The sequence below is a fragment of the Neopelma chrysocephalum genome, unplaced genomic scaffold (genome assembly GCF_003984885.1).
Source record: "Neopelma chrysocephalum unplaced genomic scaffold, ASM398488v2 Primary Assembly neopelma1_22b, whole genome shotgun sequence".
In the NCBI taxonomy this organism is placed as follows: domain Eukaryota; kingdom Metazoa; phylum Chordata; class Aves; order Passeriformes; family Pipridae; genus Neopelma; species Neopelma chrysocephalum.
This window is the reverse complement of record NW_020897690.1, coordinates 10,218,898-10,245,081: the sequence shown is the minus strand read 5'-3', so window position 1 is coordinate 10,245,081 and position 26,184 is coordinate 10,218,898. Positions and strand designations below refer to the sequence as shown.

General features: G+C 40.2%; 1 protein-coding gene across 1 annotated transcript in view; it reads right to left on the bottom strand.

Annotated features, from left to right (window-relative positions):
* Positions 1-21,978, bottom strand: part of LPCAT1 (lysophosphatidylcholine acyltransferase 1) — a 61,545-nt gene extending 39,567 nt beyond the window's left edge. Inside the window, exons 1-5 of the mRNA XM_027679640.1 lie at positions 21,733-21,978; positions 15,011-15,153; positions 13,241-13,455; positions 3,288-3,400; positions 1,900-1,960 (exon numbers count right to left, since the gene is read on the bottom strand). Coding sequence (XP_027535441.1) covers positions 1,900-1,960; positions 3,288-3,400; positions 13,241-13,455; positions 15,011-15,153; positions 21,733-21,849 — 649 coding nt within the window. The 5' untranslated portion in view covers positions 21,850-21,978. The remainder of the gene's footprint in view (positions 1-1,899; positions 1,961-3,287; positions 3,401-13,240; positions 13,456-15,010; positions 15,154-21,732) is intronic.
* Positions 21,979-26,184: the final 4,206 nt, after the last annotated feature.

The following is a 26,184-nucleotide window of genomic DNA, read 5'->3' as shown; positions in this document are numbered from 1 at the left end:
TTGAAATGCAGCGATTATACAGAAGCATTGCTTTATTTCATATGAAAATTGCAGTTCTGATTAAGTAGCACAAGATCTACGTCATTTGCTAAGCATTTTCTTGGTTTCTAGTACAAAGATTGGGTAAGCATGATAACTATCTTGCTCAGATGTTTAGATTCCTCTAAACATCTTTTTCTCATGAAGAAATTAAAACAGCTTACTCAAACTGCATTATTTACAACAATTTACTAAGTTCTCTCTAATATTCCGACTAAAATTAAGAACTGAATGATTGCAGTGTACCGTATTCTTAGCATTACATTGGCTTTACAGAGTAATTGTTGAGATATAAAAGTAGTAATTGTTAATGGAGTATAAACATCTTTAAATGAAGGTTGTCTGAATAGAATCCTGCAGAGATTCATGGCCAGTGGAACTTTCCGTTCAGTCTTGAAGAACATTTTAAGTAACTTTTGAAATAATCCAAAGCTGACAAAATCTGAGTGGTAGATGACAACACCACCACTTGAACAAAACTAAACTACCTTGCCCTGTATGACTAGCTTGCACAAACATAAAACCAAAAAAAAAGTAGTTAAGGGCAAGGGGCATAGGCCACATGAGTAGAATGGGGAAAGGCATCCAGAAAGCAGTTACTTGAATAGAGATCTAAAGCAATGTGATATAAGTAAGGAATTTTCAGATAAAGGCTTTCTGAAAGGCTAGATGGATACAGAAGCAGGTTTCGGTAGGAAAAGTGAGGCAGTCAAGAGGCGGACAGCAGCATGTATTAGGCCAGAGGAGAGGAAGCTAGAGTGAGAATTTGAGATGGAAATACATGTCACAGGTCTATGTCACAGAAGGAAGGCAGTAAATCAGGGCTTAAATGAAAGATTCAGGTTAGTTTCCAAAGCACAGTCAGGATTCAGGTGGAAAGAGATGGAGAGCAAAGAGCTAAAGAAGTGAATGTTTCCCTAACCATCACTCATTCATCTAAAAAGGTAAGAGCTGAGAGACAAGCCTGAGATTCCTTCAGCCAAATAAATGAGAGCAAGGAATCACAATGCTGACTCTCTGCATGATATTCTAGAAGTCATATGTAAATTGTAAGCAATGCAAAATACAAGTCACACAGTAAGACCAGAACACAACGAGCTAGGTAGAAATCTAGGAAGAGTCAAAAACCACGTTCACAACTGCCTTGCTCACTGAAGCTTCTTCACTATCTCCCTGTCTACATGATAAAGGCAGGTTTACATTAAAGTTTGGTGGTTCACTGCAGTACTGGCATTTCTCCCTATTGGAACTGCAGTTTACAGCTGCAGCAACGTTCAGTTACAGCCTCGTCTAATCTGATAAGCTAAAAAGGTGATAGTAATTGTAAAGAGCTTAGAAAGTGGATGTTACATAAAAATTGTAACCTTCCTAACAGTGCTATATGGGAAACTTTTGTGCCATCTTCACCAGAATGCAACTCCACAGAAGAGGAATCATCTATATACAACAGCAACAACAAACGCTGAGGCAGGCTGAAAGAGATTCATGCTGCTTCCTTAAGCTTTATAGTGTATCTAAATGCTGCATGAGAGATCCAAAATAGGAAGTGGAGGAGGCAAGAAAAAGAAGGAAAAAGAAAAGAGACAGCCACAAACAAAAACCCAGTAAGAAACACTAGTCTTCCAGCTCATATGCATCTCAGAAGCCAAGAAAAAACCTGAATTATCTAAAATGTCTTGTTCGATTGTGGAATTACAAACCTCCTGTAGCATCAGAAAATTTCTATTCCAATTTCACCCTATTGCAAGATTTTTAACTCAACTTCTGCAACAGCAAGCAAATTACAATGCCAGTGGTATTTCAAGAAACAAAGATACAAGAACATTATGTAGAGAACAGAGAAATGAGTATAATACCTACCAGGTTTGAATGTAATTAGACAGGATCGGTTTGTGCAAGTGCCCTCTGGGAATATCATTATCTTGAAGTAAAAGAAAAGTTGACTTTTAAAAACTATTCCAATGTGAATGTATTTAGAAACACATCTTTTCAAAACTGATTACAGCAAAAATGTTTTCAGGGAAAAACAATTCAGATAGATTAAAAAAAAATGGTGCTCAATAAAGAAGTCAAGTAAAGTTCTACCTTAATAGTAACAATATTTTTGTTTATCTGTGAATTTGCCTCTTTCTTGCCCTCAATAATAATTTTATTTATTGCAACACTGATGGTGACCAGAAACACTTGTAGAGCATAAGAGTATTTTCACCAAAGGTTTCACCAAAACAAAATTCCTGCTCCCAGGCAGAAAAGAAAACAGTTATTTTCTTGTTGCTATTACTTGGCATGTGCACAGATGTCCAAATGACAGAGGCTGAAAATGCCTAAACAGAATTCTAACAAAGCAAAAAATGCCAAAGTTGAACCAAATTCAGTAGAAGAGGGTAGATTGTAAAAAAAACAAACCCACAAACAAAGTAACAAAAACCCCCAAAAACCCATATCACAAGGAGACAAAACAATGGACCAGAATTAACATTACTAGTTTTATTGCCCAGTCTGGTACTAGCTTGATTTGAAATCTCATGATGGAAGTCATAATTCAAAAGCTATACATCACCTTTCTGTCTCATTGTTTATAGCTGTTTATAATGTTTCTGCAGTCCAGTATGCAGGCATAACCACTGTAAGCAGGAACAATGCCAAAAAAACATACGGTATCCCAATCTCAAAAAAAATCACAGGAATGCTTCAAATTTGCAAAATTACCACATGCTTCCAGAAATATGAGATCTTAGGTAGTCATCCCTTCCTTCCCACTACTCTCTTTCAAGGCACATTATAAATAGTCACATTTTAGGTGCAAAAAAAAAACCCTGAGCCACTTATTTTATCCATGCTTTCATCGTGTGGTCCAATAGAGGTGTGCTCTGGTTATTTGGGACATCCAAACTGCTTGGGCTGTCTTGCCCAGTATCACATCTCCAAAAACGACACTACACCAAAATCTTGTGAAGGGCAAGAACACACAATACTTCCCTGGGTATTCTCCTGAGCACCTAATTTTTTCTCCTTAGAGGACTTTCTGTCCATTTAGTCTCACTTAGTAGAGCTCTCCATCTCATGTACTTACCCAGCTCACCTTGAAACACAATGCAATGAGAAACAGATAAGAATCTTAAATTATATCTTCTAGAAAAAGGAGGTGGAGGAAATTTCACCCCCACCCTCCACCCCAAACCATCTAAAGCCACTCACAACAAAAAAATGCCAAATACCATTCCTCAAACGGTAGCAGAATACAGTACCTGTGGCCATTTCCCATCAGACTGAGCACGTCTCTTTATCTCTTCAACGGTTTTCCTGCGAGAATCCTGGTCTGACCGAGACACAAATACTGGTCGGATGTATTTGATTAGAGCTGAAGAGGAAGGAAAACAAAACCAAACAAATCAGTCTTTATTTCCTTTTTGTTTGAAAAAGATCCCCCCCCACCTCACCTCTGCCTAGTAATCCTCTGGACAAATATTTTGGTAGAAGAACATAACTACTTTACTATATTACACTGCAAACTTAAATACTCAGCTGAATTACTGCAGTTTTCTTGAAATAGTTCCAAAAATGCCTGTGAGGAAAACCAATTTTGCTATTTTGGCATTATCTTTTCATGAATTCCTGTGAGGAAAACCATTTTCACAATTTTGCCACTTTGTAATAGTTCAATTTTTAATAGACCAATCCAAACCAATATATACAACACAGACAATGTAAAACATGATGGTACATGTTATGTACAGTTCTCTGCAACAATGCAGCTGTGGCTTCTATAGGCCATTTCTTTCTGCCACAAAAATTACAAAGTCTGTAGTCCCTCCTAACCCAGCAAAGTAGCAGGAATCTCCCTCTTCCAAAGTGCTTCCAAAAGATATCCTACGGGTCAGATTGTCTCTGTTTTTAGAGCTTTTATCTTCTATGACAGCTCAGCTTCACTAAAGGTATACCACAAGAGATATTCCATATACTGATGTTATTTTTTTGTGAGGACTCAGTATCATCAAAAGAATAAGTGTGCTTATTTTCTCAACTGTCATCTGCTTGTCTGTTCCTCATGCCAGCTGAATTAGATCTCAGACATCCTCTTCCTGGCTCAGTGGGAATCCACTTGTACATAGCCAGACACAAAATGAACACAAGCAAAAATCAAAAATCAATCCACAAGATCCAGTCCATCCATGTCAGTCACCAGGACACCAGAGACAACTTTCAAAATAATAAGCATATGCAGCTGTTTTGCAGTGTCCAAAAGCACTACAAGTGAAGCACATTCAAATATACTGCTTCATGCTTTTATTTAAGCAGGTTGTCTTCAAATACCTTTTAATAACTTTTTTTATCTCGTATTTTTATTCAAAGGTTCCAGAGTGTGGTGGTTTGGAAAAATATTGGCTATTCTATTTGCCCAAAATACTGTTTTCATATTTCCAACCACCGTGGGATGAGTTCACTGCCACTAATTGTATAATCTTTTGCTAAGGATAGATTTGCTGCATTAATGGATCAGCCAGTGCTTAAAGCGTGAAGAAAAAACAAACACTATAAGGAATTACAGTCCTGTACTCAGCAAAAGCTGCTGGTTCTGGTGCTATCCTACTGGAATTTTAGCCAGCAACTCACCAAAATCTTTCTGTGGCCCTGAGAAACTAATCTGTCAAAACTTACAGCAAGGTCCCAAACATTCAGCCAGCCTCTGAAATATTGCTTTTATTCCACAAGTTGCCAAAGCTTAGGAAACAGTATATCACAGAAAAGTTACCTTAGTCTTGCACTTATTCCTACATGCCTGCTCTTAGACAATATCTGTACAGCAGTGCTTGCTAGGGGAGCAAAGATCATCATTGGTCAGCTGGGCTTACTGCTGGGGGAAGCTAAAAAAACCAACCAACCAACCAACCAACCAACAAAAGCCCCCAAACAAACAACAAAAAGATTAATACATAAAAAATTGGGGAAAAAAAAACCCCAAACACAGAACAAGCAATAAAAATAACAAGGGAAACCATATCTGGTATCATAATTGTTTCTTAGTGATGCTACTCCTGAGTTTGCCCTACTGTTGCAAATTACTATTCCGTAGCAAAACCATTATAAAATAAAAGAAAGCAAAAGACCCAAACATCCCCAGCATTCACTCCAAAGTTTCTTTTACGTTAGGCCCAAATGATGGAATTTGGGTTGCTTCAGGCCAAGGAATAAGATAAATCCAGAGCTCCAAGGCTTTGGAGGATTGCTGCAAGCAAGGTCTTCTCTGTAACACAAGAAATTAAGCAAGCAGGTAGATTTTACTTAGGGCAACATGGCAGAAACATCAGATTACACTAATGTCATCTGTATCTGAAAACTGTATGGGTAAGTTGTACGTAAACCTGGGAGCTTTACTGTTACAACCTTCCCAAAAGCAAGCTACTGAGCTCCGAAGTAACACACAGCAAGTTATGTCATAATTACCAGCACCATAAACAGCAACACACCCATATGCAAAGAAAACCTATTATAGTATACTGAAAAAGAACAGAGACAACTGAAAGCTTTGTTTCCTATGGATTTGTCTTGTCTGTTGAATTATATGACACAAAATAGTTCAAACAGTATTTTCATGCAGCTTGCAGAACTTAGTATCTTTTAAATGATCACCTTTTTTCAAATACATGTGTGAAGACATCACTATTTCAACTCACTGCATCAAATCTTAGACAGGGTGGTCATATTAATTCTTATTTCCTTAGAGATCAGACTAAAAGCTGACAGAATTCTTGTTTTACTATTAAAAAGCAACTGAAGATCCTGTAAGACACCAGCTACCAGATCTTAAGTGGTTAAGTGAAACTGAAACTCCCATCAGTAGGACGCTGAAAGTACACACCAAAGGAAGGCTAGCTCTGTACTTGCCTTTCCTCATATACTCTTTTCTTAACCACTTTTGAAAACAGAGCACAAAGCTATACAGACCTTTACTCTCACCACATATTTTCATATTCAGTAAATAGACAGAAATCTGAAAATTCAAAGGCTGTACCAAGTCAATCTCTGCAAGAAAGTCAGGGACAGGGCCAAAGGATTGCAAAGAAAAGCTGAGAAACATACCAAATAAGTGGACAAGATTAGACTGAGGTCACATGTCAAGTCAAAACACAGGGAGAGCATACCACAAGGTAGTATGTGATGCAAGGAATAGGCAGGACTAGAACAAAGTCAGGCCAGGAGCAAAAAAGCAGCATGCATGAAAACGCACCAGACAGTTGGCATACTGAGCAGTTAAAGGCAACAAGCAGAAGCGTGCAATATGTTTAATAAACAGAACATAATCATATCTTTCTCTGCTCAGCAATTTAACTGTCCAAGACTGACTGTAACCAGGTACTGAAGACCACAGCTCAAGTACCCAGAGATTCTGAAAAACGTGCTTGCCCAGCTCCTCTCACGCCACTAAAACCACCCTTGAATTATCAATTCTATCATGCAAAGACAGACAACCCCTCAATTCACAAAACTGACCTTGCCAGTGTCATTATTTCAGCTTTTTCTCTAGCAGTGTCAGTCCTGAGGACAGCTGACATGCTGTACTCCACCTTCTTAGGCAGGTGCCTACAATTTAAACAGTACTGCCTGTAATTCATTAAAACCTCTGTCTTGCAAGGCAGCCAGAACACCACAGATACGCTGAAAGCTGCTCTAGCACAAAACAGCCTTTTTTAAGAGAGCCTGCAAAAATTCAATATTGCTTTAATTAATTGCAGGGTGGCAGCTCCAACTGACTTCAGAAATATAACTCCCATGCAATCAATTTAAGCACCACCTCAGTGCATATGAAAAAAAAAGGTTTCTCCCTGATGAGTTGAACACATACAACTGGTGTCAATGAACTCCTTAAAATAACAGCAGAAAAAAAATTATTTCACCTTTCTACTTGGAGGCAAATGAGCGTGAGGAAACCTTGTTACAAATCAAGACAGGAAGTGCTATATAACATACAATAGTATTGTAGCAAACCATTTAAATTATGTTTGGCAGTTACAACCATGTAGTAGATACAGCTACACTGGCAACTTCATCACTGGTTCTCCAAGGCATCAGAGAACACAAAAAGCAATGGAATAGCAATGTGGCACTAAATACAGTTCTTCTAAAAGGTATCCATACACGCATTTTTGAGTAGGCAGTTACATTTTCACCACTGTAGAATCAGCATCAAACAAAGTCACAGATCTGCTGCAAAAGTAGAGAATGATGAACTTAAGGCTTTCACTTGGCCTCTCTCCCAAACAAGAAAAAATCCCATTACATACATTCTCATGACACACTAAGAGGGCAGCCTACTGAGGCAGTACAACTGGCTCTGTTTGCATTTAACATGGAGGTAAGCTATACAAGTAGTCTTGCAGTGGGCTATCTATTTACAGTATTTACCCCAATTTTTTTCTACTATGGAAAAAATACAGATTATATTATTAGTTGCCCCCTTGTGCATTTTGTATTTAGGGGTACAAAAACATGAAGGCTTTTTTAATGAAGTAATATCTAATATGAAAACCACTCTTTTCTGGAGAGAAAAGAAGAAAAGAAATCTACAAAGGACTCAGAAGCCTTACAAAAGTTATGGGGAAAAAATCCATTAAGGTTCCAGACTAAAATTACCTCCTGTGTATATGGACACAGGGACCTTAAAAAGGGAAAAACTGAAGTCCACACACACTAAATACATGAAGTTGTATCTATGTACAAAACTCAAGTCAACCAAAATTAGGATCTTTTCCACTTGGAATTATATTGTTCTTACAGAAAAAGTTAAGAAAAAATTATTATAGTCATGGTACTCTACATGAGATCTGTAAAGTTAGTGGTAGAACATTATTAGAGCAACAAATATACACAGAAACAAATACCAAAGTGTAAGACTAAAATCTGAACCAACCACTGAAGCTCAATGCACGTCAAGAACTTCTCCAAGTTTGACTAAATGTCTAGCAGATGGACCACCTGACAGAAGGGATACCAAGTATTCCTGGTATAGAAGCGGCCTTAACAAAAAAATTCCCCTCTCTATTTTCCAAAGAGAAAGGCAGGACACATGCAGTCTGCAGTACAGGGAAAAGTCAGTAGTGGAAGGTAAATAATGAGTGTCTTTTTTTAGCTTTAACAGAAGTAAATTCTGTGGTATTTGGGTTGGTCTTTCAATATGTAATCTATTTCCCTTAAGGACTTCTTGAGGCACAAAGATCTTATTTTATATCACAGAGATTGCTGTTTGCTTTCACACCTGCAATACCTGTATGAGGGCATGGCTGTATGTTTCAGCTTTCTACTGCCAGTCTCAAAAGTATTTAAGGCAGGCAGTAGTGGTTTGCAGGTTTCCTACATACTGTAGTTGGTAACTTCCATGAACCATATTAACAAGTATGCCTAAAAAATATGATGGTGGTTTAGGCACTCCAGCAGTAGTTTAAATGAGAAGTAATTTTTACTTAATTTCCCAGGACTCCAACCCAAATAATAAAGGCATACCTATAATACACAGATGATAGTGCAACTATTTTAAGTCTTTCCAAGAGAGCTCCTCTGAGGACAGAAATCTTGCAGGGCCACCTGGGTGCCCACAGCCTGAAGGAAACCTTAAATTTTGAAACGGAAGGTTTTAAAGGAAAGGATGAAATGGATAAGCTTGGCAACAAATTCAAGATGCTCATCAGAACCGGGGAGCTCATTCGTGTACTCAAGGCAGGCTACAATGCCAACATAGCATAGGATGCTGGCTTTCGTCCTGGTGACCTTAGTGTTTAAGCTGCTGATTTACAGTGTATAAAGACAAGAAATCTGTGATGCCTTCACCTTAGAGCAGGTTTTTCCAAAAAGAATTCAAGGACTGTTTTGATTAATCTCAGAAGTACTTGAATGCGAGACTCTCACTGAAGAACTTGAGTCTACCACAGTTCTCTTCCTTCTGTGCTTTGGAAGGGGTGGGGGAGAGGGAGGGGCATGTAAGGTGAAGGACCAAAGGATTAGGTTCCATAACAGAGCTGATGAGTAATTTGGCATCTTTTAAGGTTTGAAATGAAAACATACCCAGCTACTAAAGCACAAATATTTCCCCCGAATTACTTATTTCTCATCTTTTAGTCATGATGCTTTAGAAAAGCCTATAATGTCCTTTCAAAAGATGAGCTCAAACAAAAAGTCACAAGTTTACTAGATGTGGAAAAAACCATCCGTGACAGAATTGATAGTTTTACATCACGGTAAGATTCTTCCTTCCTCTACAGCTCTTATGTATTGCGCCAAACAGAAATTACTTCCTTCCTCTTTATAAACTTAAGCTAATATATCCCCCCCAAATTTCACAGGTACCAAATGCCTCTTCTTTTCAGAGGGTGATGTTCGAGATGTTGAGAATTTGCTTAAAGTTTAAACTAGCTTATCACCTTAAATTTAGTTTCTAAAAGTTCACATCACTGAAGATGTTCAAATCACAGAAGTGATCCAACAAAATCCCCATAAACCCATATTTGCTGATAAATTCCTTTTCCTTCTTATTGAAGCATTTCTGCAGTAGCACTGACCACTTCACAATGAAAAATTACTTTTTCCTAGGTTGCTTCAACAGTCAAAAACAAGGCAGTGAAGTGTAACTATCCAGAACTTATGCAAAAACCTTGTCCTGACTTAAAGTGAGATTCAGCAGACAAAACAGGAAAATGTAAGGACTTGTGCTGATAAACTTCTTCAGTCCATGTAAGGTATAACAGACTCCTAGACGTCATCTTCCCAGCTGCACATTTTACACTTACGCGGTCAGGCAAATTTCACATCTCCAATCTACCAAAACTCTGGAAAGTCACTGCATGGAAACATATGTCTTCCTTCAGCATCATGATGCATTGTCTGTTTGGCATTCTCTACTTCCCAGATACTGACTTTTTTTTGGTTGAAATCTCGTTTATATTTGGGCAAACAGTTCCTCCCCAGAGTTTGTTAAACTTGTGTGCGTGTGCCAAGTGGATAATTTTCTTCACTACTGACCACTAACTGAAGAGTTCAATACTCTTCCGTCAGAACAAAAGTGCATTTTTAAATTTGAGTTTTCTTTTCTTTGTTTTCCTAAAAAGGAGGAAGATGTCTGTAAGAGTCACAAGACTTAAGTCTGCTTCTGAAATTGGACTTTGTGGTCCAGAAGAGGAGCCTTCAAGTTAGAAAACAATAAAACACTCATGCATAAGCACACTTTTGGAATATTTCAATCCCATGAAGAACAGGCTTTTAATAATCTGGATTTGTAAGTGGATCAGAAGCTTCCATGACTAGCAAACTAAGGGTACAATAATACAGTTCCAGAAACCTATTAAGATATTTGCAGGGCCAATTTTAGTAGCCAGTTAGCAATCAGATCTTTTTGCACCTGCTAAAGCACCTGATCCCTTTGATATAGAACGTACAATGTCCCAATAAACACTGTCATTACATAAAAAAGCCAACTTATTTATATCACACTTGGATATTTTGGATGACTATCTACTCTTTACCCAAAGTTCTTGTCCTTGAAAACTATCTTCAAATTTCCCCTGTCATGTCATTTTTTACATGCCTGAGTCTGTTCAGAGAGTTAAATGAATGTACTTCAGTCAAAGCTTCCCAGAAGGTTCTGAATGACCATTTACAAGACTCCATTAACAGATAGGAAGGTTAGGATTATCAGTGACTAACTACAAAACTTTACTGGAGATGGTATAACAAGTCTGCAAGACTTACAAAACCGAAGAACATAAAAACCAATTCTGACCTCTCTGGAATAAATTCTAGATGAATGTCTAGAGTGTTGACAATTCACCAGGCAATCCAATAAAAACAAGCACCTTTCCACAGATAGACGGCATGACAGAAATATCATTTTTTATTTTTTTTTTTTTATTTTTTTCATGTGTGTGTCTGTAGAGAAGTGTAAATAACATTAGGATTAAAAAACTATATCAAAGAAGATAGCACTATTTGCTTCACAGAAAACTTCTTTCAAGCAGAAACATAAATAAGTACATAACTTTACTCCACTAGAAAGTTTTCTCTAATTTTTAAGGCAAACTAATCAATATAGTGATTACTCACCTCTCTGTTAAGGTCCATTTACTTAAATAACACAAACTGCTGTAATTAGTGTTGCTCATACAAAACTACTCCTCTAAAAACAAAACAGGTTTTTGAACTCTGAATCCCAGTTATGATCTTTGCTATGCCTCATTTCTATGGCATTTTTGTGAATACTTTAAAAGGGACTACATAACTTTTGTGGTTGCATAACATAAAGCAAATGCAACGATACAGGACAAAACATCCATTTATTTGACTGCGCTGTACATTCCAGTAATATTCCATCAAATCACTAAACGTTTTCTGTTTTTCTGTAACTGGTTTTACTCACACATGAACAAAATCAAGTGAATAATTTTAAAAATGTATTGTAATAAGAATTCAAAAGAATTCTTTAAAAGTTACCTTAAAATTAAATTAGGTACATAGAAATAGTTTTAACTACTTGATGTGCATTATTTGTGTTTTGTTCAGTGGAACCGCAATCTCCATATCCCTACAAATTCTCCTCAGGCTTCCCCACTAGTTCCCACTGAATCTACAACGTGGGTAGTTAAGTACCCATTATAGCATTCTGTCAAATGCCATTTTGCCGTTTCATCACATTTCAGTAACACAACATGGCCAAGAGTTACCTCATCTAGTTTGGGTCCTCCATACAGTCCACCTTCAAGTCAAACAGGGTTCCACACAGACTACTTTATTTTGCTGAATCAGCAATTACTAAACAGCAAATTGAGTCACCCGAGAAAGAAGACAAATCTTCTGTGTCTTTTACGTCTGCTTCTATGTCTGACCTGCTTCTAGAGCCTAAACTGGCCTGGATACACCTATGCTGTAGGAGAGTGCCAACATACTGTCTCACAACAATATCTTCTCTCAGTACTGGACAAGGGTGTTAATTTTCTTTTTGTTTTTACACTATGCTTGTTTGCATACGTTTGTTTTCAAAAGCACATGCCTGTACCCTTTTTGTTCAAAGCATCTATTCCTTTTTAAACAGATTTTTCACTGCCACAAACTTCTAAATTCTATTAAGATATTCAGTGAAATTGAGATACAACTACAGTTCCAGCCTGAGCTTTACCTGATACAGGCAGACCTACAGGACTCCCTACATGAAGCTTCCATGTGTAACCACTCACCATTTCTGGCCACGTCTCAGCTTCTGGTTTTGAATGCAACCTTAAGAACACATTGTCTAATGAAATTTTAGGAGGATGTCAACACCAACAGCCTGATTCCACTTAGTTGCAAAGGAAGCCAAAGCTTTTGTTTAGACTTTTAAACTAAGGAGTCCTACCCAAGGCCAGAGTAAAATCTTTTGTCATTTTTATATTACCCTTAAAATCTACACAATGAGACAAAGGGAGATTCTTTGAACTCTGCCGGCCGCTAGACACAATATGGTGGACTTACCCAAAATGCTTCCACGTAGATTTTGTTTAGAAGTCTACAAGCCCAAAAAACTTACACTTTTTTTTTTGGCACAACTTCATCAAAAATCACATATATCTCTCAAATATTTGTGAGAATTTACATTGAAAAATTATAATACAAGATACTACTCAAACACTACTGACTCAGGCATCTGCTCTTCTCATGACTAAATCTGAGTGCACAACAATCTGCTCTTGCTCATCTCTCATACCCTGCCAGAAACAAACTTTGTGATGCGTGAAGGATTAGCAGCACTCCCTCAAGGCAGGGTACCATTCAGAGCAGACAACATTCCTAAAACATATTTCCAGCATGGCACCCCAGCTCACATCAAGTAAGAAGCCTTGGTGGACTTTCTCTCCAGCATCAGTCTTTGCTTCCATAGGCCCATCCTAATTTGCTTTTCTATCTGTCAGGTCTTAGAATGTTGCAATTTTACTGCAAATTTAACCTGAGTTCTGTAGGATTGCTTTGACTTCATACAATGATTCAATTTTGGAGAAAGGGGAAAAAGAAAAATATCTCCCTCAATTTTTTCCTATCAACATTCCAAGTAGATCAGTTAAAAAAATCTCACCATATGTTATAGCAAATTTTTCTTTGTGTTTCAGCCCTTCTCATGCAAAGCCAGTGAACTTCCTAAGCAATGATTTTTGATTGTTCTTGAAAAATCAAGTATCTACCAACTTACTTCCCCAAATAGGAATATCTTTGCTTTCTGCTTTCATCACAATGGAGGCGAAGGTCATAGTTACTGGAATGGCATCAAAGTAGGAAGAATGGGGAGCCACAGTTAATATTGCTGCTTCCGCTGGCAATGCCCGTCTGCCTTTAACATTTATCCAGTGGAATCCACCAGCAAGCCACATCATTCTCATGATTGCCTTCAGCAAAACATCCACTATCCTGTAAAGAGTTGAGAAAACAGTTATGCTGCCACAGGAATACCTTACTACAATGAAAAGAAAAACATTGCTTAAAAACTTTATATACATGAGAAAAGTACAGACAGGATACGATGCTCAAACAGAGCTTCAACGCTGCACAGACTTCTAGTAGATTTAAGACCACTTTCAAGGTAAGATGCTGTTCAATTCATTTTATGCTTGAATATTAATCCATTTTAATCACAGTAAGATTGGCATTTATTTTATCATTAAACTAATTTTTATTCAGGCTATGACTGTTGAGTTTCCTGTACACAATGCCTAATGTTTTCTAGTAATACTTCAAAAGCTCTAATAAATTGAGTCCTAGGATACTGCTAGAATGCAATAACCCTGATTCTTGGTTTCAAGTTTATCCAAACAAAATAGTGGAGAAATATAGGGCAGAGATTCTCAAATACAGGAATGCCTACAGAATACATATGAGAACACTGGAAATATTTTGCTTTCTTCCCTTTTCCCCAACTCCTCCTAAAGTGTTTTGGGTGATGTGTTTTTGGTTTTTTGTTTTGGGGGAGTTTGTTGGTTTTGGGTTTTGTTTTGTTTGTGGTTTTGTTTGTTTGTTGTTTTTTGTGGAGTTTTGTTTTTCTGGGTTTTTTTAACTGTCTGGTAGTCATAAAAAGAGAAACTTTGAACCAACAGAGTACAAAACCCAAACACAACAAATTGTTACACTTACAGGGACTGGGAAGCTGGGGAGCAGGGTGACACTGAAAACTGGATTAAATGGGGGAGGGACAATTTTAAAGGATTTAAAATAACTGTATGCGAGACTGAAGGCAGTCCATTATTCCTTTAGTTATTATACTGATATCACTACAAACGAAATGTAAAGTGACATGCCTCTGTGGTTCTCAACCTCCTTCCCTCCTGTGATGCAAAACACAATCAGCTTCTCTCATGCTAGTGTCAGACCCTAATTTTAAAGTTCTCTACAGATGAGGTTATACACTTCATTTCTCGCTCCTCAAACGGCAGTATTCATGGATGGGTGAACACTATCTTACATGCTACCTTAATCAGCATGCCAATATCAAAACAAGTACAGACTTTTAATAAGCACTAAAGTATGGGGCAAGCCCTCAGGCAATCAACACAAGTTTTGTCAATTCACCCACAGGATAGAAAACAATGGGGTGAAGCGGTGTAAAATAACGATTTAGAATATGAAATCTGGGCACATTCCATAGAGTCAATCTTCATAACCAGAAGTTGACATTACAAGAATAGGTGAAAGTGAAGGATGCCACAACAAAGCTTCACACTATATACTCAATAAAGATCAGAAGACAGAGATACCAGTTTTTCTCCCTGTAATTCTTGGGTCACCTGGTAAATCCAAGAGTTGAGGTATCTTAGTTTCCCATCTGAGGAAAGTGTTTTATTTTTACATTTTTCTTTTGAAGAGAAAAGCCTATCTCTGAGACAGAGATGAGGTATTTCCCATCTTGTCTATTTCAAACTGCTGAACTATATGATGGTTCTCTTAGTAGTTCACCACATCAGTGACTCACCTTCGCCACCAGGAGAGGGGTTTTTCAAGCTCTCGCTCATCAGATCCCATTGAAGCAAGGAATGCAAAAGGCCAGGCCAGCAACATCATAAAAGCAGCAAAAAAGAGTCGGATAGGAAACAGAGTCAAGGTCATGAAGGCAATCTGCAAAACAATAGTAAAAAAAAAAAAGCATTATTCTAACACAATCTCAGACTGAAAAAAAAACCCATTCCTAGAAACTGATATCAAGTCTTAATTGAAAAATACCTAATATTAAGAACAGCAGAACACAACTCAATTCCAAACAAATAATTGTGGGGTATGCACAACAATTTTGTATTCACAATCTTAATTATAGCTGAAACACAACATGCTCAATAGAGCTAAGGGAGTCTTAGCTTTCCACTCTTCTTCTGACCCTATGTTTGTCAATGACTACAACCTCATGCTCTTTTTCCCTTTCTGCAGCCTCACACAAAGCAAATATTTAGCATAGGTGTGTTGTAAATTTTGTTGCACTACAGAGAAGTCAGTCCATCACAGCAGCTACCAGACAGTGATGTACACTTCAGCAGAGTGCACTCACACAGCAATACAGGATGCAAATGGGAAATTTTTTCCTCTGTACTATGTTTTTGAACCAGAAGTTGTGAGAATACTGTACAGAGACCTCTGGACAAACATCCAGACATGTATAGGATTTTAAGTTCCAGGTCTGCGCTATGAGGCACAACTCCCTGGAAAGCAGAGGTTTCCAAGAAGTTATCCTTCTCTAGGAAGCCATGGTGAAGCCAGTTGCTTCTGCGCCTGTTCCCAGCACTCTGGTTCTCAGAGAGGCCATTCCCTGACAATCAGTCCTCTTCCTTCAACTCTGCTGAAAAACATGTCACGTTGGAACTTCTCCCTCAGTCTTTTAAAGAATTCTCCCAAACGTAGAGCCTTTCCTGAGCTGTTTGGAGTTATTTCCAACTGTCCTCCAGAAAACACTATCTGTGCAGTGATCCACTTGCTCCAGGAAACAGTTCCACGGTCCAAGTCACATCTTTCTCACTCAAAAGACAGGAAGAAAGAAAAAAAACCCTCTTAAAGAAGAGAGGGTACTAGCTAAGGGAAAGAGAGGGAACTGAAAACTGTTTGAAGCTGACTGGGGTAGCACCAATGTTCCTCCAGCTGTACAATGGAGGCTAACAGAAGATGAAGACACTAGGAAGCAAGGGCCATGTAAAGAGAATTTAAAAGTAAATATGCTACATATTCACAGGTGTACTAAATAAGGTTTAAAAAAAAAAGCACTTTTCAGCATCACAATGGCTGGGCAAAAATGAGTAACAGGCATAAGCTGCTGTCTCATGTTGTGCCTAATCTGATGAATCTCCAGGCTGCTGTGGAAAGCTTTATTCATATTCTTCTCTTCCCTGATGCAGATCCAGTCATCATGCAGCTCAGTTTCCCATCGATCAGTTCCCGATTCCTCTCACTTCCCAAAACAGCTCAAGAACCACCTCACCCTGTAGCTGCACATATCTGTAGATCTAGGGTAGGGGCAGGGAGCACACAATAGAAGAAAAGCCCAAGGTATCAGTTTCAAGGCCTAAGCTATCAGACCACTGCAATACCAGATTTTACAGTGATGGTTCAGACTGGCACCGCTACAAGACATCATCTTGTAACAATAATGGTCTCACTCCCCAAACCAGGATTCCAGTCCTTGTGTAGACTGCTTTAGTTTGCAGAACTGATAGAAAAAAGATTTTTTTTGTCTTAGATAGGCTATTTTCTCAGATGAAATAGTAAAACTTAACACACTGCAATGGTCAGATGAGTGTCAAAGTTACACCAACTCACACAACTCTGCATCCACAGAGAAGACCACCATGTCTGGCAGCAAATAGGGGAGCTTTCTGGAGATGAGAGAGCAGCTGCTTTCTAAGTTCTTAAAATGAGAAGGACCAGCCACCAAGAAATAAGGGAAACAAAATGCAGGTGAGGACACAGTCCTCTGGGATTCACACTCTCTCCCTCCCACTCCTCAAAGTCTCCTCCTATACCAAGGCAAAGCCAAATGGCAGGTGACTGGGAGTGAAATATTTCATCCTTTGCACCTCTGTAGCAATCCTTTGTATCAAGATCACTTTAGTGCCACATCACAGAAGGGAAGCAGTACTTGCGTCCCTCACGTCATGAAAGGTAGCATAAATGTGCAGAAAAGGCCTCTTGGTCTTCCAAAGACAGCATTGGTGGTAATGGCCAGCAAGCAAGTGCACCAAGTGCGCAGTCTGGCTGTGACACCAGCCTCTTTTTAGCAGGTGGTAGTTCAGTACCTGCCCACATAAGAAATTTGGTAGGAGAGAGAAATATACTTAGCCCCTGAAGGAGGTTAGGAATCGTGAAAGACACTAACATTTGAAAACCAGTCCAGTCTACATCTATATTCAGACATCTTCCTGGGTAAGAAAGCTTCTATCCTGTTTTACAGGATAATACAGTAATAGTGTCAGTGTCAGACAGAAAAAGGGATAAGATCCTGTCCCCACTGGCTATTATCATCGATCAGAATGCACAAGATACACACTTCTGGACTGACCTTGTACAGATATCTTATGTTGAAGATCACATCTTTACACATTTAGGGCATTCACCCAGACATGTCTCCTATTAAAATTACAAATTCTGTCTGCTAATAAGTCATATGTAAACAGCTGTGTTTTGAGACACATTTTAAAAAACCCTAAAGGTTCATCTGGACTTGTACTTTGGGAGATTCAGCTCATGATCAAAATTCTCAAGAGGGGTTTGACTACAGCTTATTTAACATTTGTTGGTCTACAGGATCCAACTTACTTTTTCAGAAGTTGCAGTGTAAATTGTGAAAGACCCATGGACAGCAGGAAGAGAGCGGATGGTCTTACAGCTTGTAACAGAAGGCTGCCCTGAGAAACTGATCTCCACTATGCCATCAGAATAGCTTCAATCTGATGTAAGGCAAGTCACTTAAACTAAAAAGGTATCATATCTTCTCCTTGTTTAGAGACTCTGCATTCAGATTTGAGTGTGAATTCATGATGAAGGTGTAAAATATAGACTTAAAAGGGACTTAAGTTCTTCAGAACACCCAGAGCAAGAGAATCAGAGTATCCTTGTTTCTACTTCTGTGGGTCCATTTCCTGTCTTGAAATCCACTATCATACCTCTCACGCCCCGAGAGGCAGAAAAATGCAACTTTGAAATTAGCGATACAGTGAGAAATATCATTAAAAATCAGTTTATCCATAACAAAATTTCCATGACTTGTTATAAAGTAATTGTGTACTGAAAAAAGGAAATAGTATTTGACATGGTAGAGGTTTGATTTTTCTTTTACACATATCAGATAGAGATTACATCTTGCCCCACACTTTTACTTCCTCACTATTATCATCCCTATAGCACAACTCAAAGATGGCACTGAAGAAGCTATGAATTCATCCCTCAGCAATTCTCTTTCCCACTCTCCAAATTCCCCACTTGACACATTCATGGAAACAAACAGAGGAGTAGAAATTTTTATGTGCAACTAAGCCAAGCTAAGAGATCACTGCTGCTAAAGAGAGTGGTCCTGTTCACTGCCTCCTCAATGCTCCCCTTGAGTCAGCTCTAGCACTTATGTGAACTTGCAACCAGAGAATACAGCTCATTAGCGGGGGAAAAAAAAAGCCATCCCAGCAAAAGAAAACAATCAGAACACAGAAAAACACAATGATATGCTGGTTTAATGAGTCAAATCAGCTCACCAAGACACCAAATGAATGCCAACATCGGTGAAATAAAAGGGCCAGAAACACTGGAAGCAAAGAAAATGGCATCATACTGTGTTTTTAAGTAGCAGGGAAACAAAGCTACAGACACTTAGTGACAGTTCAGCTCTGGTAATGCTTCTGCCTGTTCTGCAGCAGTAACTAGAATTAAGAGCTTTGACTTACGTGTTGGTGCCCAGAAGAAATTCATGGTTAATGAAATCAGGTCTGTCTTCCTCTCAGAAAAGATCTTTTTATTACAGTACCAAAATAAAACAGGTAGCTTCAAGAATGATCCCTACTGTCACCCTCAGATCAGAGTAAAATAGCCATCATTTCTACAGGATGAATGAGATTCAGTTCTGAAACAGCATCACTGCTTTTATGCTCCTGTAATCTCCCAGATTATAAATTTTATAAAGTCATTAAAAGATGATGTGAACAGTTCCTTCACAGTCAAAAGGATTTCTTTTTGCTGTTCTTCCTCTTTATGGTTGTTTTGCCCTCTTACTTTCAATCTTTCTTTCACTCCCACAGTCTCAGACTGAAACGTGCTAAAATGCACTTACTTTTGAGTTGTATTAATGAATAAAAAAGCTAGTCTAACCTCTTGTGAAGTGCAGGACGAGGCTGTAGGGAAGATAATGGGGCTATCTGGCAGACCACCAGCAACAGACAACACACCTTCAGACAAAGCAGTCTTGTCTCCCAGTTCCCTGTGCTTCCTATTTCTTATACCTGCATTCTTGACTTTCCTCGATAGGCTCTGCAATTCCAGAAGTCCCCTGCTAGATTCACAAGACAAACAGAAAAGCCTGTGACACAATATGTGCCCACAGCTGAACAGGAAGTGAGTTCAGCTGTAATAGTTCACACCGAACCCTCTGTAGCTGGCCAGGACTGTATGGAAGAGAACATGCACTGCCATAATTCACCCTGGGGAGCACTTCTTCTGGGAGCATTTCTCACAAGTGGAACAGTTCCACAGCTCTTCTTTAACAGCTTCTGTCTCAAGCACACCTTTTAATCGGTGAAGAAGCTGGAAAAGCATGATTAAGGCAAAGAAGAAAATCTATCACAGTTCCGTTTGTCAGCTTACGTGCTTTTTCCTCACATAAGACTGCAAAAATAAGACTGCAAGAAAGGCTGGGTTCAAGAAATCGGTGCTGCTGTATATCAGTAAAATATAACTCACTTAAAAAGCAAGACTGAGACATGCTCTTTGGCAAGGCAGCTACTCCTTTGGTCTGTGCACCATCAAAAATTACAGAGCTTTAAACGCATCTTGCAGTTTTCATTGAATGTAATAAATCCTTGAAGTCCATTAGAAAAGCTCACATTTTGTACAGATACACAGGGCAGCCCACACAGAAGGCAGGTATGTTCTACAACCAGTCACTTCGCTGACGAAGCACCTAAAGGTCTGTCAGGACTAAGAACAGATCAGCAATGCTGACAGCTCCTATAAGACTCAATACTGCAAAAACTGTAAAACCGATACTGTGCTCTCCCAGCAGTATTTTCAAAATTTCTTATAAATAACCAAGTAGAAAGCAACAGTTAAAAAATATACTAACACTGCAAAATGAAATATTGTTATAACTGGACACAATTCTAGTCCCTATGAATACATGCTATCTTTGCTTCTTTCTGCTGCCTGAAAGACTTCTGCTTCATTAATTACATAGAAAACGTGACTTCAGGAACAAAGTAGGGGAACACTGAAAGGAAATCATTACAACTACACAATTTATTGAGGAAGCCCTAGGTATAAACTAAATGCAGCAAATGACAGACACCTTTTCTCACTTTTCTGGCTCAAGCAACAGTTTCACAGTAACCACCGAATACATACTGGGAAACTTGATTAAAAAAGTAAAAATCTTTTCTACTGGAGTCTACTATGAATTCCTTGGCTGCCACATACGTAACATGAGGCACATTCCAACGTTTTTTAAGTCAGGCCACACATATCTTGTGTTAAGTATCTGGACAGCAACAGGGCATTGCAACAATGAACTTCACTCAAAATGTAATTAAATCAAAGTTGGATCTAGAGCACCTTGATCCAAAAGGTTCAATATTAGTGGATCTTAATTTCCAATATTGATAGGTACTGTACGCTGTTACACTCCCAAAACAACAGCTTTAAAGAACTTAAGTATTACAGTGATGGAAGTCACAGAAATGGCCAGCCTCTCATAAGGTGAGTCTCTGGCGGTATTTCTTTCTCCAGCAAGTGACCCAGATCTTACCGAAAGCCTAAGACAAGGGCCATGCCCTTTGAATACCCAACTACCTACTGCTCACTGCGCGCGACGAGTGAGGCTGAGGCACAGAAGGGGTGGAAAAACCCCCCAACCAACCAACCAACCAAAAAGCCATGCAACTGCAAATTTGCATCTTAATACTACTTCCTGTCATCTCACCGCTACCTGCACAATGCCTAAATTACGCCGCAGGGACTATTTACCCAGGAGCCAAACTTGGGCTGCACGGGATGCCTCGGCCCAGGGTTAATACCTCAACCTGACGGTGGAAACCAGGGGCTCCACAGGGCCGCTCCTCCGCCCCTCATTAAAAAAAAAAACCCAAAAAACCCAAAAAAACCCCAAACCCAAAAGAAACCCACTAAAAAAAAAAAGGAAAGAAAAGAAAAGAAAAACCTACAGGTTTTTTTCCTTTGAAGAAGGCATCGGAGCACAAGTTGAGGCGCTACAGCATCACGGCCGCCCCCAGCCCCCCGCCCGCCCCGGGCACGGCTCCGCCGCCCCCGCCCGCCCGCAGCCCCCGCCCGCCCCGCACACCCGCACACACAGAGGCACCGGCTCCCCCCGGCTCTCCCGGCCCCTCGGGCTCACAAAGCACCGGCGGGGAGCCCCCGCCCGCCGCAGGACGCGGCCCGCCGGCCGGTGCGCCCCGGGGGCACGGCGCGGAAGGAAGAAGGGGGGGCCCCGCACGCCCCTACCTTGGCTTTCTCCAGGGGGCTGAAGCGCAGCTGGTGTACGAAAGGGCTCCGCGGCGGCGGCCCGCGCTCCCGGCTGCCGCCCACGCAGCATCCCCGGCCCCGGCTGCTCAACTTCATGGCGGGGCAGGACCCGGCGCGGGAGAGGGAGCGGGCGCTGCGCGGCGACCGCCGGTGCCCGGGCAGCTGCGGGCGGGAGTGCTGGAGAGCGGGCGGGGACTGCGGGCGGCACCGGCGGCCGGAGCGCTCCCCACTAGACGCCGGCCCCCGCCCTGCCGCGCATGCGCCCTGCGCGCCGGCTACAGCGGCTCGGCCGGGCGCCGGTTTCCGCGTCGTGTGGGAATGGGAAGCGGGTGGGAATGGGAAGCGGCGGGGGGGGGGGGGGGGGGGGGGGCGGGCGCGCACCCTCCCGCCCTCCTTCCCTCCGCCCACCCAACCACCCACCTACCCACCCTGGGAGCGTCCCCCTGGGGCATGCCGGGAGCGCGGCCCCGCCCGGCGGGATGAGGGGCGCCGCCCGCGCGCTCCTGGGGTCCGCGGAAGCGTCGCATCGCCGGTGGGAGCGGGGGCAGCGTTGCGAGGGGCGGCCACGGGCACCTGGGGTGAGGGCTGGCGCCTCGCTCAAACCCCGGCGCGGGGGTGCTGCTGGGCGTGGGGCGGCGGAGGGGAATTTAAAAAAAACGAGGAATAAAAAGGGGTGAGGGATGTGAGTCGCTCCGGGATGGAGGTGATCCTTCGGTGCCGCGGCTGTAGCGGCGCGCGCGGCCGGTGGTGCTGAATGAGCGTCGCCGGCGTACCTGGGAGAAGACAGGTGCTGTGCTGGCATCACGTGGCTGGCGCTGGGGAGGTCCGCGGGGAGACCGCTGTTGCGAGCAAATCTAGACAGTTTTAATGATGTCTGGCTAATTTGCACCTTGGGATCTTGGCTGAGTTGGCTGAGGAAGTAGCTAAGTTTGGGGTTTAATAAATCTTTAAATATAAAATATGTTCTCGAGAAGTGAAACAAACAAACCCACTCGTGTTCTGCCCACTTTCAGAAGACCAAGCAGGTTAACCTGTACTGTTCTCGACTGTTTAACAGCAACCACAGGGGAAACAAGGGAAAATATGTAAACGATTTGATAAGAAATATGTAAGATATTCTTAATATGAATCACCTCGACTTATAAAACAATTCTGATAGCCTTATTCAGTGACATTTTCAGGTAAATTCATAAAAGTAACTGCAGAAACATCATGGCTACTGTTTTTAATGATTAGGCTTAGAACTACAAAATGGTCTCAGAGTCCTATGTTTAATACCAAATATACTTCTGATGGCTAATGCTTTTGAATGGTTAATGTGTTAAACAGAGAAATCGTTTTTGACTTTTCAAAGAAAATTTTTCAGAAGTTAGTCTTCATGGTTTTGGGGTTTGCAAGGTTCTGCAGGCTCAGCATCTTTTAAGATTTTTACCAAATATCCAGAATAAACTCACTTTGTTAACAGCAAATCCATGGATGTGCTAAATGGTAAACTACTGTGAGAGCAACTGCAATGTCATCTGGACTGCTTAGTAAAATTAACACTTTCAAACAGGCTGTTACAGCCAAATGTGTAAGCCAAATTTACAGCCAAATTTTCCAAGGATGCAAGCCATGCCTCTGAACTGAGAGCTTAGGTCTTAGAAAAAGTCATCTAAAAACCATATCAAGCAAACTATTATAGATAAGGTCCCAGTGCAACGTGTCCAGTATGACTGTTGGATGTACTACCTGGATTACTGTGTGTATTAATGAGACTGATAGTAGAACAAGGTGTGTGGCTCTTGACATTAAAGATTAAGTCATGCAGAAAACACCTGCCAAAGGACTACAGCACTGGAGTAAATATCTTATAAAAATACATTGAAAAAGCATTATCGATTTGTCAAAAAGATCTGCAAGATTTGGCATGCTAAAGCTTTTTGAAATGGTCAAAAAGAACATAGAATAGAAATCAGTGTTTGGGAGCTGAGATAACCTAATGCAATTGTAATAGTTTTAATCACGAACAAAATCCTTAGTTCAGTTTGGGACTAGTGGTAAGACTTACTGGCCAGTGGTCAGTGTGTGATCCAGTGATCCCTTTTAACCTTAAACTCTCTGAAGTATTTTAGCTGCATTCGAAATTATTTGGCTTCCCTCTCCTTTTTTTCCTCTCCAGTGACTTCCAGCCCATTGCTAGTTCAGCCATACGAGGCTGATTTCAATAATAAATGACAGATTTCTTGAAGAAGGAAGCAGAGACCCTCTAACAGGGCCCACATGCCACGTAGCCAGGGAGGAGTTCATTGCATCTTCCCTCAGGGATCTCTCTGACTTGTCAGGCAGTAACAGCTGTCCTGGCAGGTCAGCAGGCAGGAAGTTGTGGCCACTGCCTATCCAGCACACGGCTCATCAAAGTGCTCACTCCCGCACACGCACTGCTTCCCCATCCAGTAGGTGTAGGACACCAGGTGCGATGAGGGTACTGGAACAGGTTCATCTGTGAGATGCAAGCAAGGTTCTTTATTTCTGCTAGTTGTGTTTTATCTGTTTTCTAAAGCCAACTTCCAACAATGAACTAATGTTATTATTAGTTGCACCAGAGCTTTTGATATTTGTAGCGTTTTCCTCAGTTGTAAAATCTAGTGAAGTACTTGCCACCTGACTGATCCTTTGGCTCTTAAACCTTTCCTCCAAGAACACTTGTTCTGTATTGCTGAGTACATAAGCAGTATTCTAGCTTTTTATTACTGCTTTCATGGGCTTAATCTATTATTTTTTAATTAACCACATCTGTAATACCTGACAGAGTTTCCAGGAGACTTTGTAGTTTTATAGAACTCATTTGTTCCATAGGAATAATATTCCATGAATTGTAATGTCATGACCATCTTCTATGTTGTTTTAGGTTGTTCATGTTTACATGAACTATTAGGAGGTTAAGAGGAGCTTCCCTGATTTTTGGTTTTCATTTGTTTTCTTTAAAATTCTGCTGTGATCAGTATAACTGAAGACAGATAACTTTAAAAATGTACAGCCTAGCTGTCTTAAATTTGCACAAATGTGTTTCCCTTTCTCTGTAGTCCCTTTAATCTGAAATTGTAAAAAGATGGATGTCAGCCCTGTTTCTTGTGAAAAAAAAATTGCCCAGTGAAGGAACCGAGCATGAGCCCTGGATCAGGGGCAATCTCATGGCAGGACTTGAATGGGAAGGGCAGGCAGGGAGTCTGAAAACAAACCAGTTTAGCATTTGATAAACAGAGAGGTGAAGGGACCAGCCAACGTGGCAGGGCAGAGTAAGCCACACTTACACGAAGATACCACTTACTGTGCAGAGAACTGGAAAATTTATTTGGATCCTTCCAGAAATACATGATAAAACTTGCTCCTGGAATTTTATTATATGACCCTAGAAGGATGGGGTTAAGACTCTGCAAGCATGCATAAAAAGGGGCAGTATTTTATCCTTATAATACATGGAATCATAGAATTATTTAATAACATGTATAATTTTTGTGAACTAATTTGGAACTTGAATAAAGTATGTCAATAGTATTGGGGTTTTATAGCTAATTTTTTGTGCAAATCACTAAAGAGACATAACTGTGATGTTGCTATCAGGACTAGCATATGCTTCATAACTCAGCTAATAAGGACTTATAATGATATAAGAAGAGGTGATGAATTTATTGCAGGATTTATAGAATTTACCTTGCTTCACAAGAGGAGAAAATGCGTGATACGTTATGTTGGATGTAAATGTATTATGATACAATTGGAAAAGGAAATGTTGAACCTGGCTATCATGAGAATAAATTGCAGTAAGCTCTCAAATAATCTCCTCAGGGAAACTGTGGAACCTGAAACCATTAAAACGAGACTGCACAAACATCTAAGTGCCATTCTACCCTGGCAGAAAAAGCTCTAATTGGTCCTTTGTGTCATTTATTTATATGATTTATAGGGAGCTGTATAAATAAGAGGACTCATGCATAAAAAGCATACAAATATTAATTGTGAAATATGCTTTTGTGAGCCTTGAAGTAGGAAAAGGAGTATTCAATATTTAACAGCTAAACTGAAGTGGTTTTCTCCAAAATAAATCAAATAAGTGTTCATAAAAAGCAAGTATGTTGACCACAGCACTGAACTTTATTTCAAAATAAAAAAATTCTTGCCTAGGAAAGGTCCTTGCTTTGATTTTTATGATGGTCCTTGACCTTGATGGCCATTTGGTAGAATCAGCTGATCCCTATTGAAACATGATTCAGGTACACTTCCACCTTTAAAATGATTTTTCTACAGTTGATTTCACATGTTCCGTAGGGCGTTTTGTCTCTTTTTTTCTTATTTTCCCTCATGACTCCCATTGCAAATTTATTCAGTGCTTAAACCAGGAAAGGTTGAAGAAAAAAAGTATTTTGTGAAGGGAAAAAGCATATAAGTTCA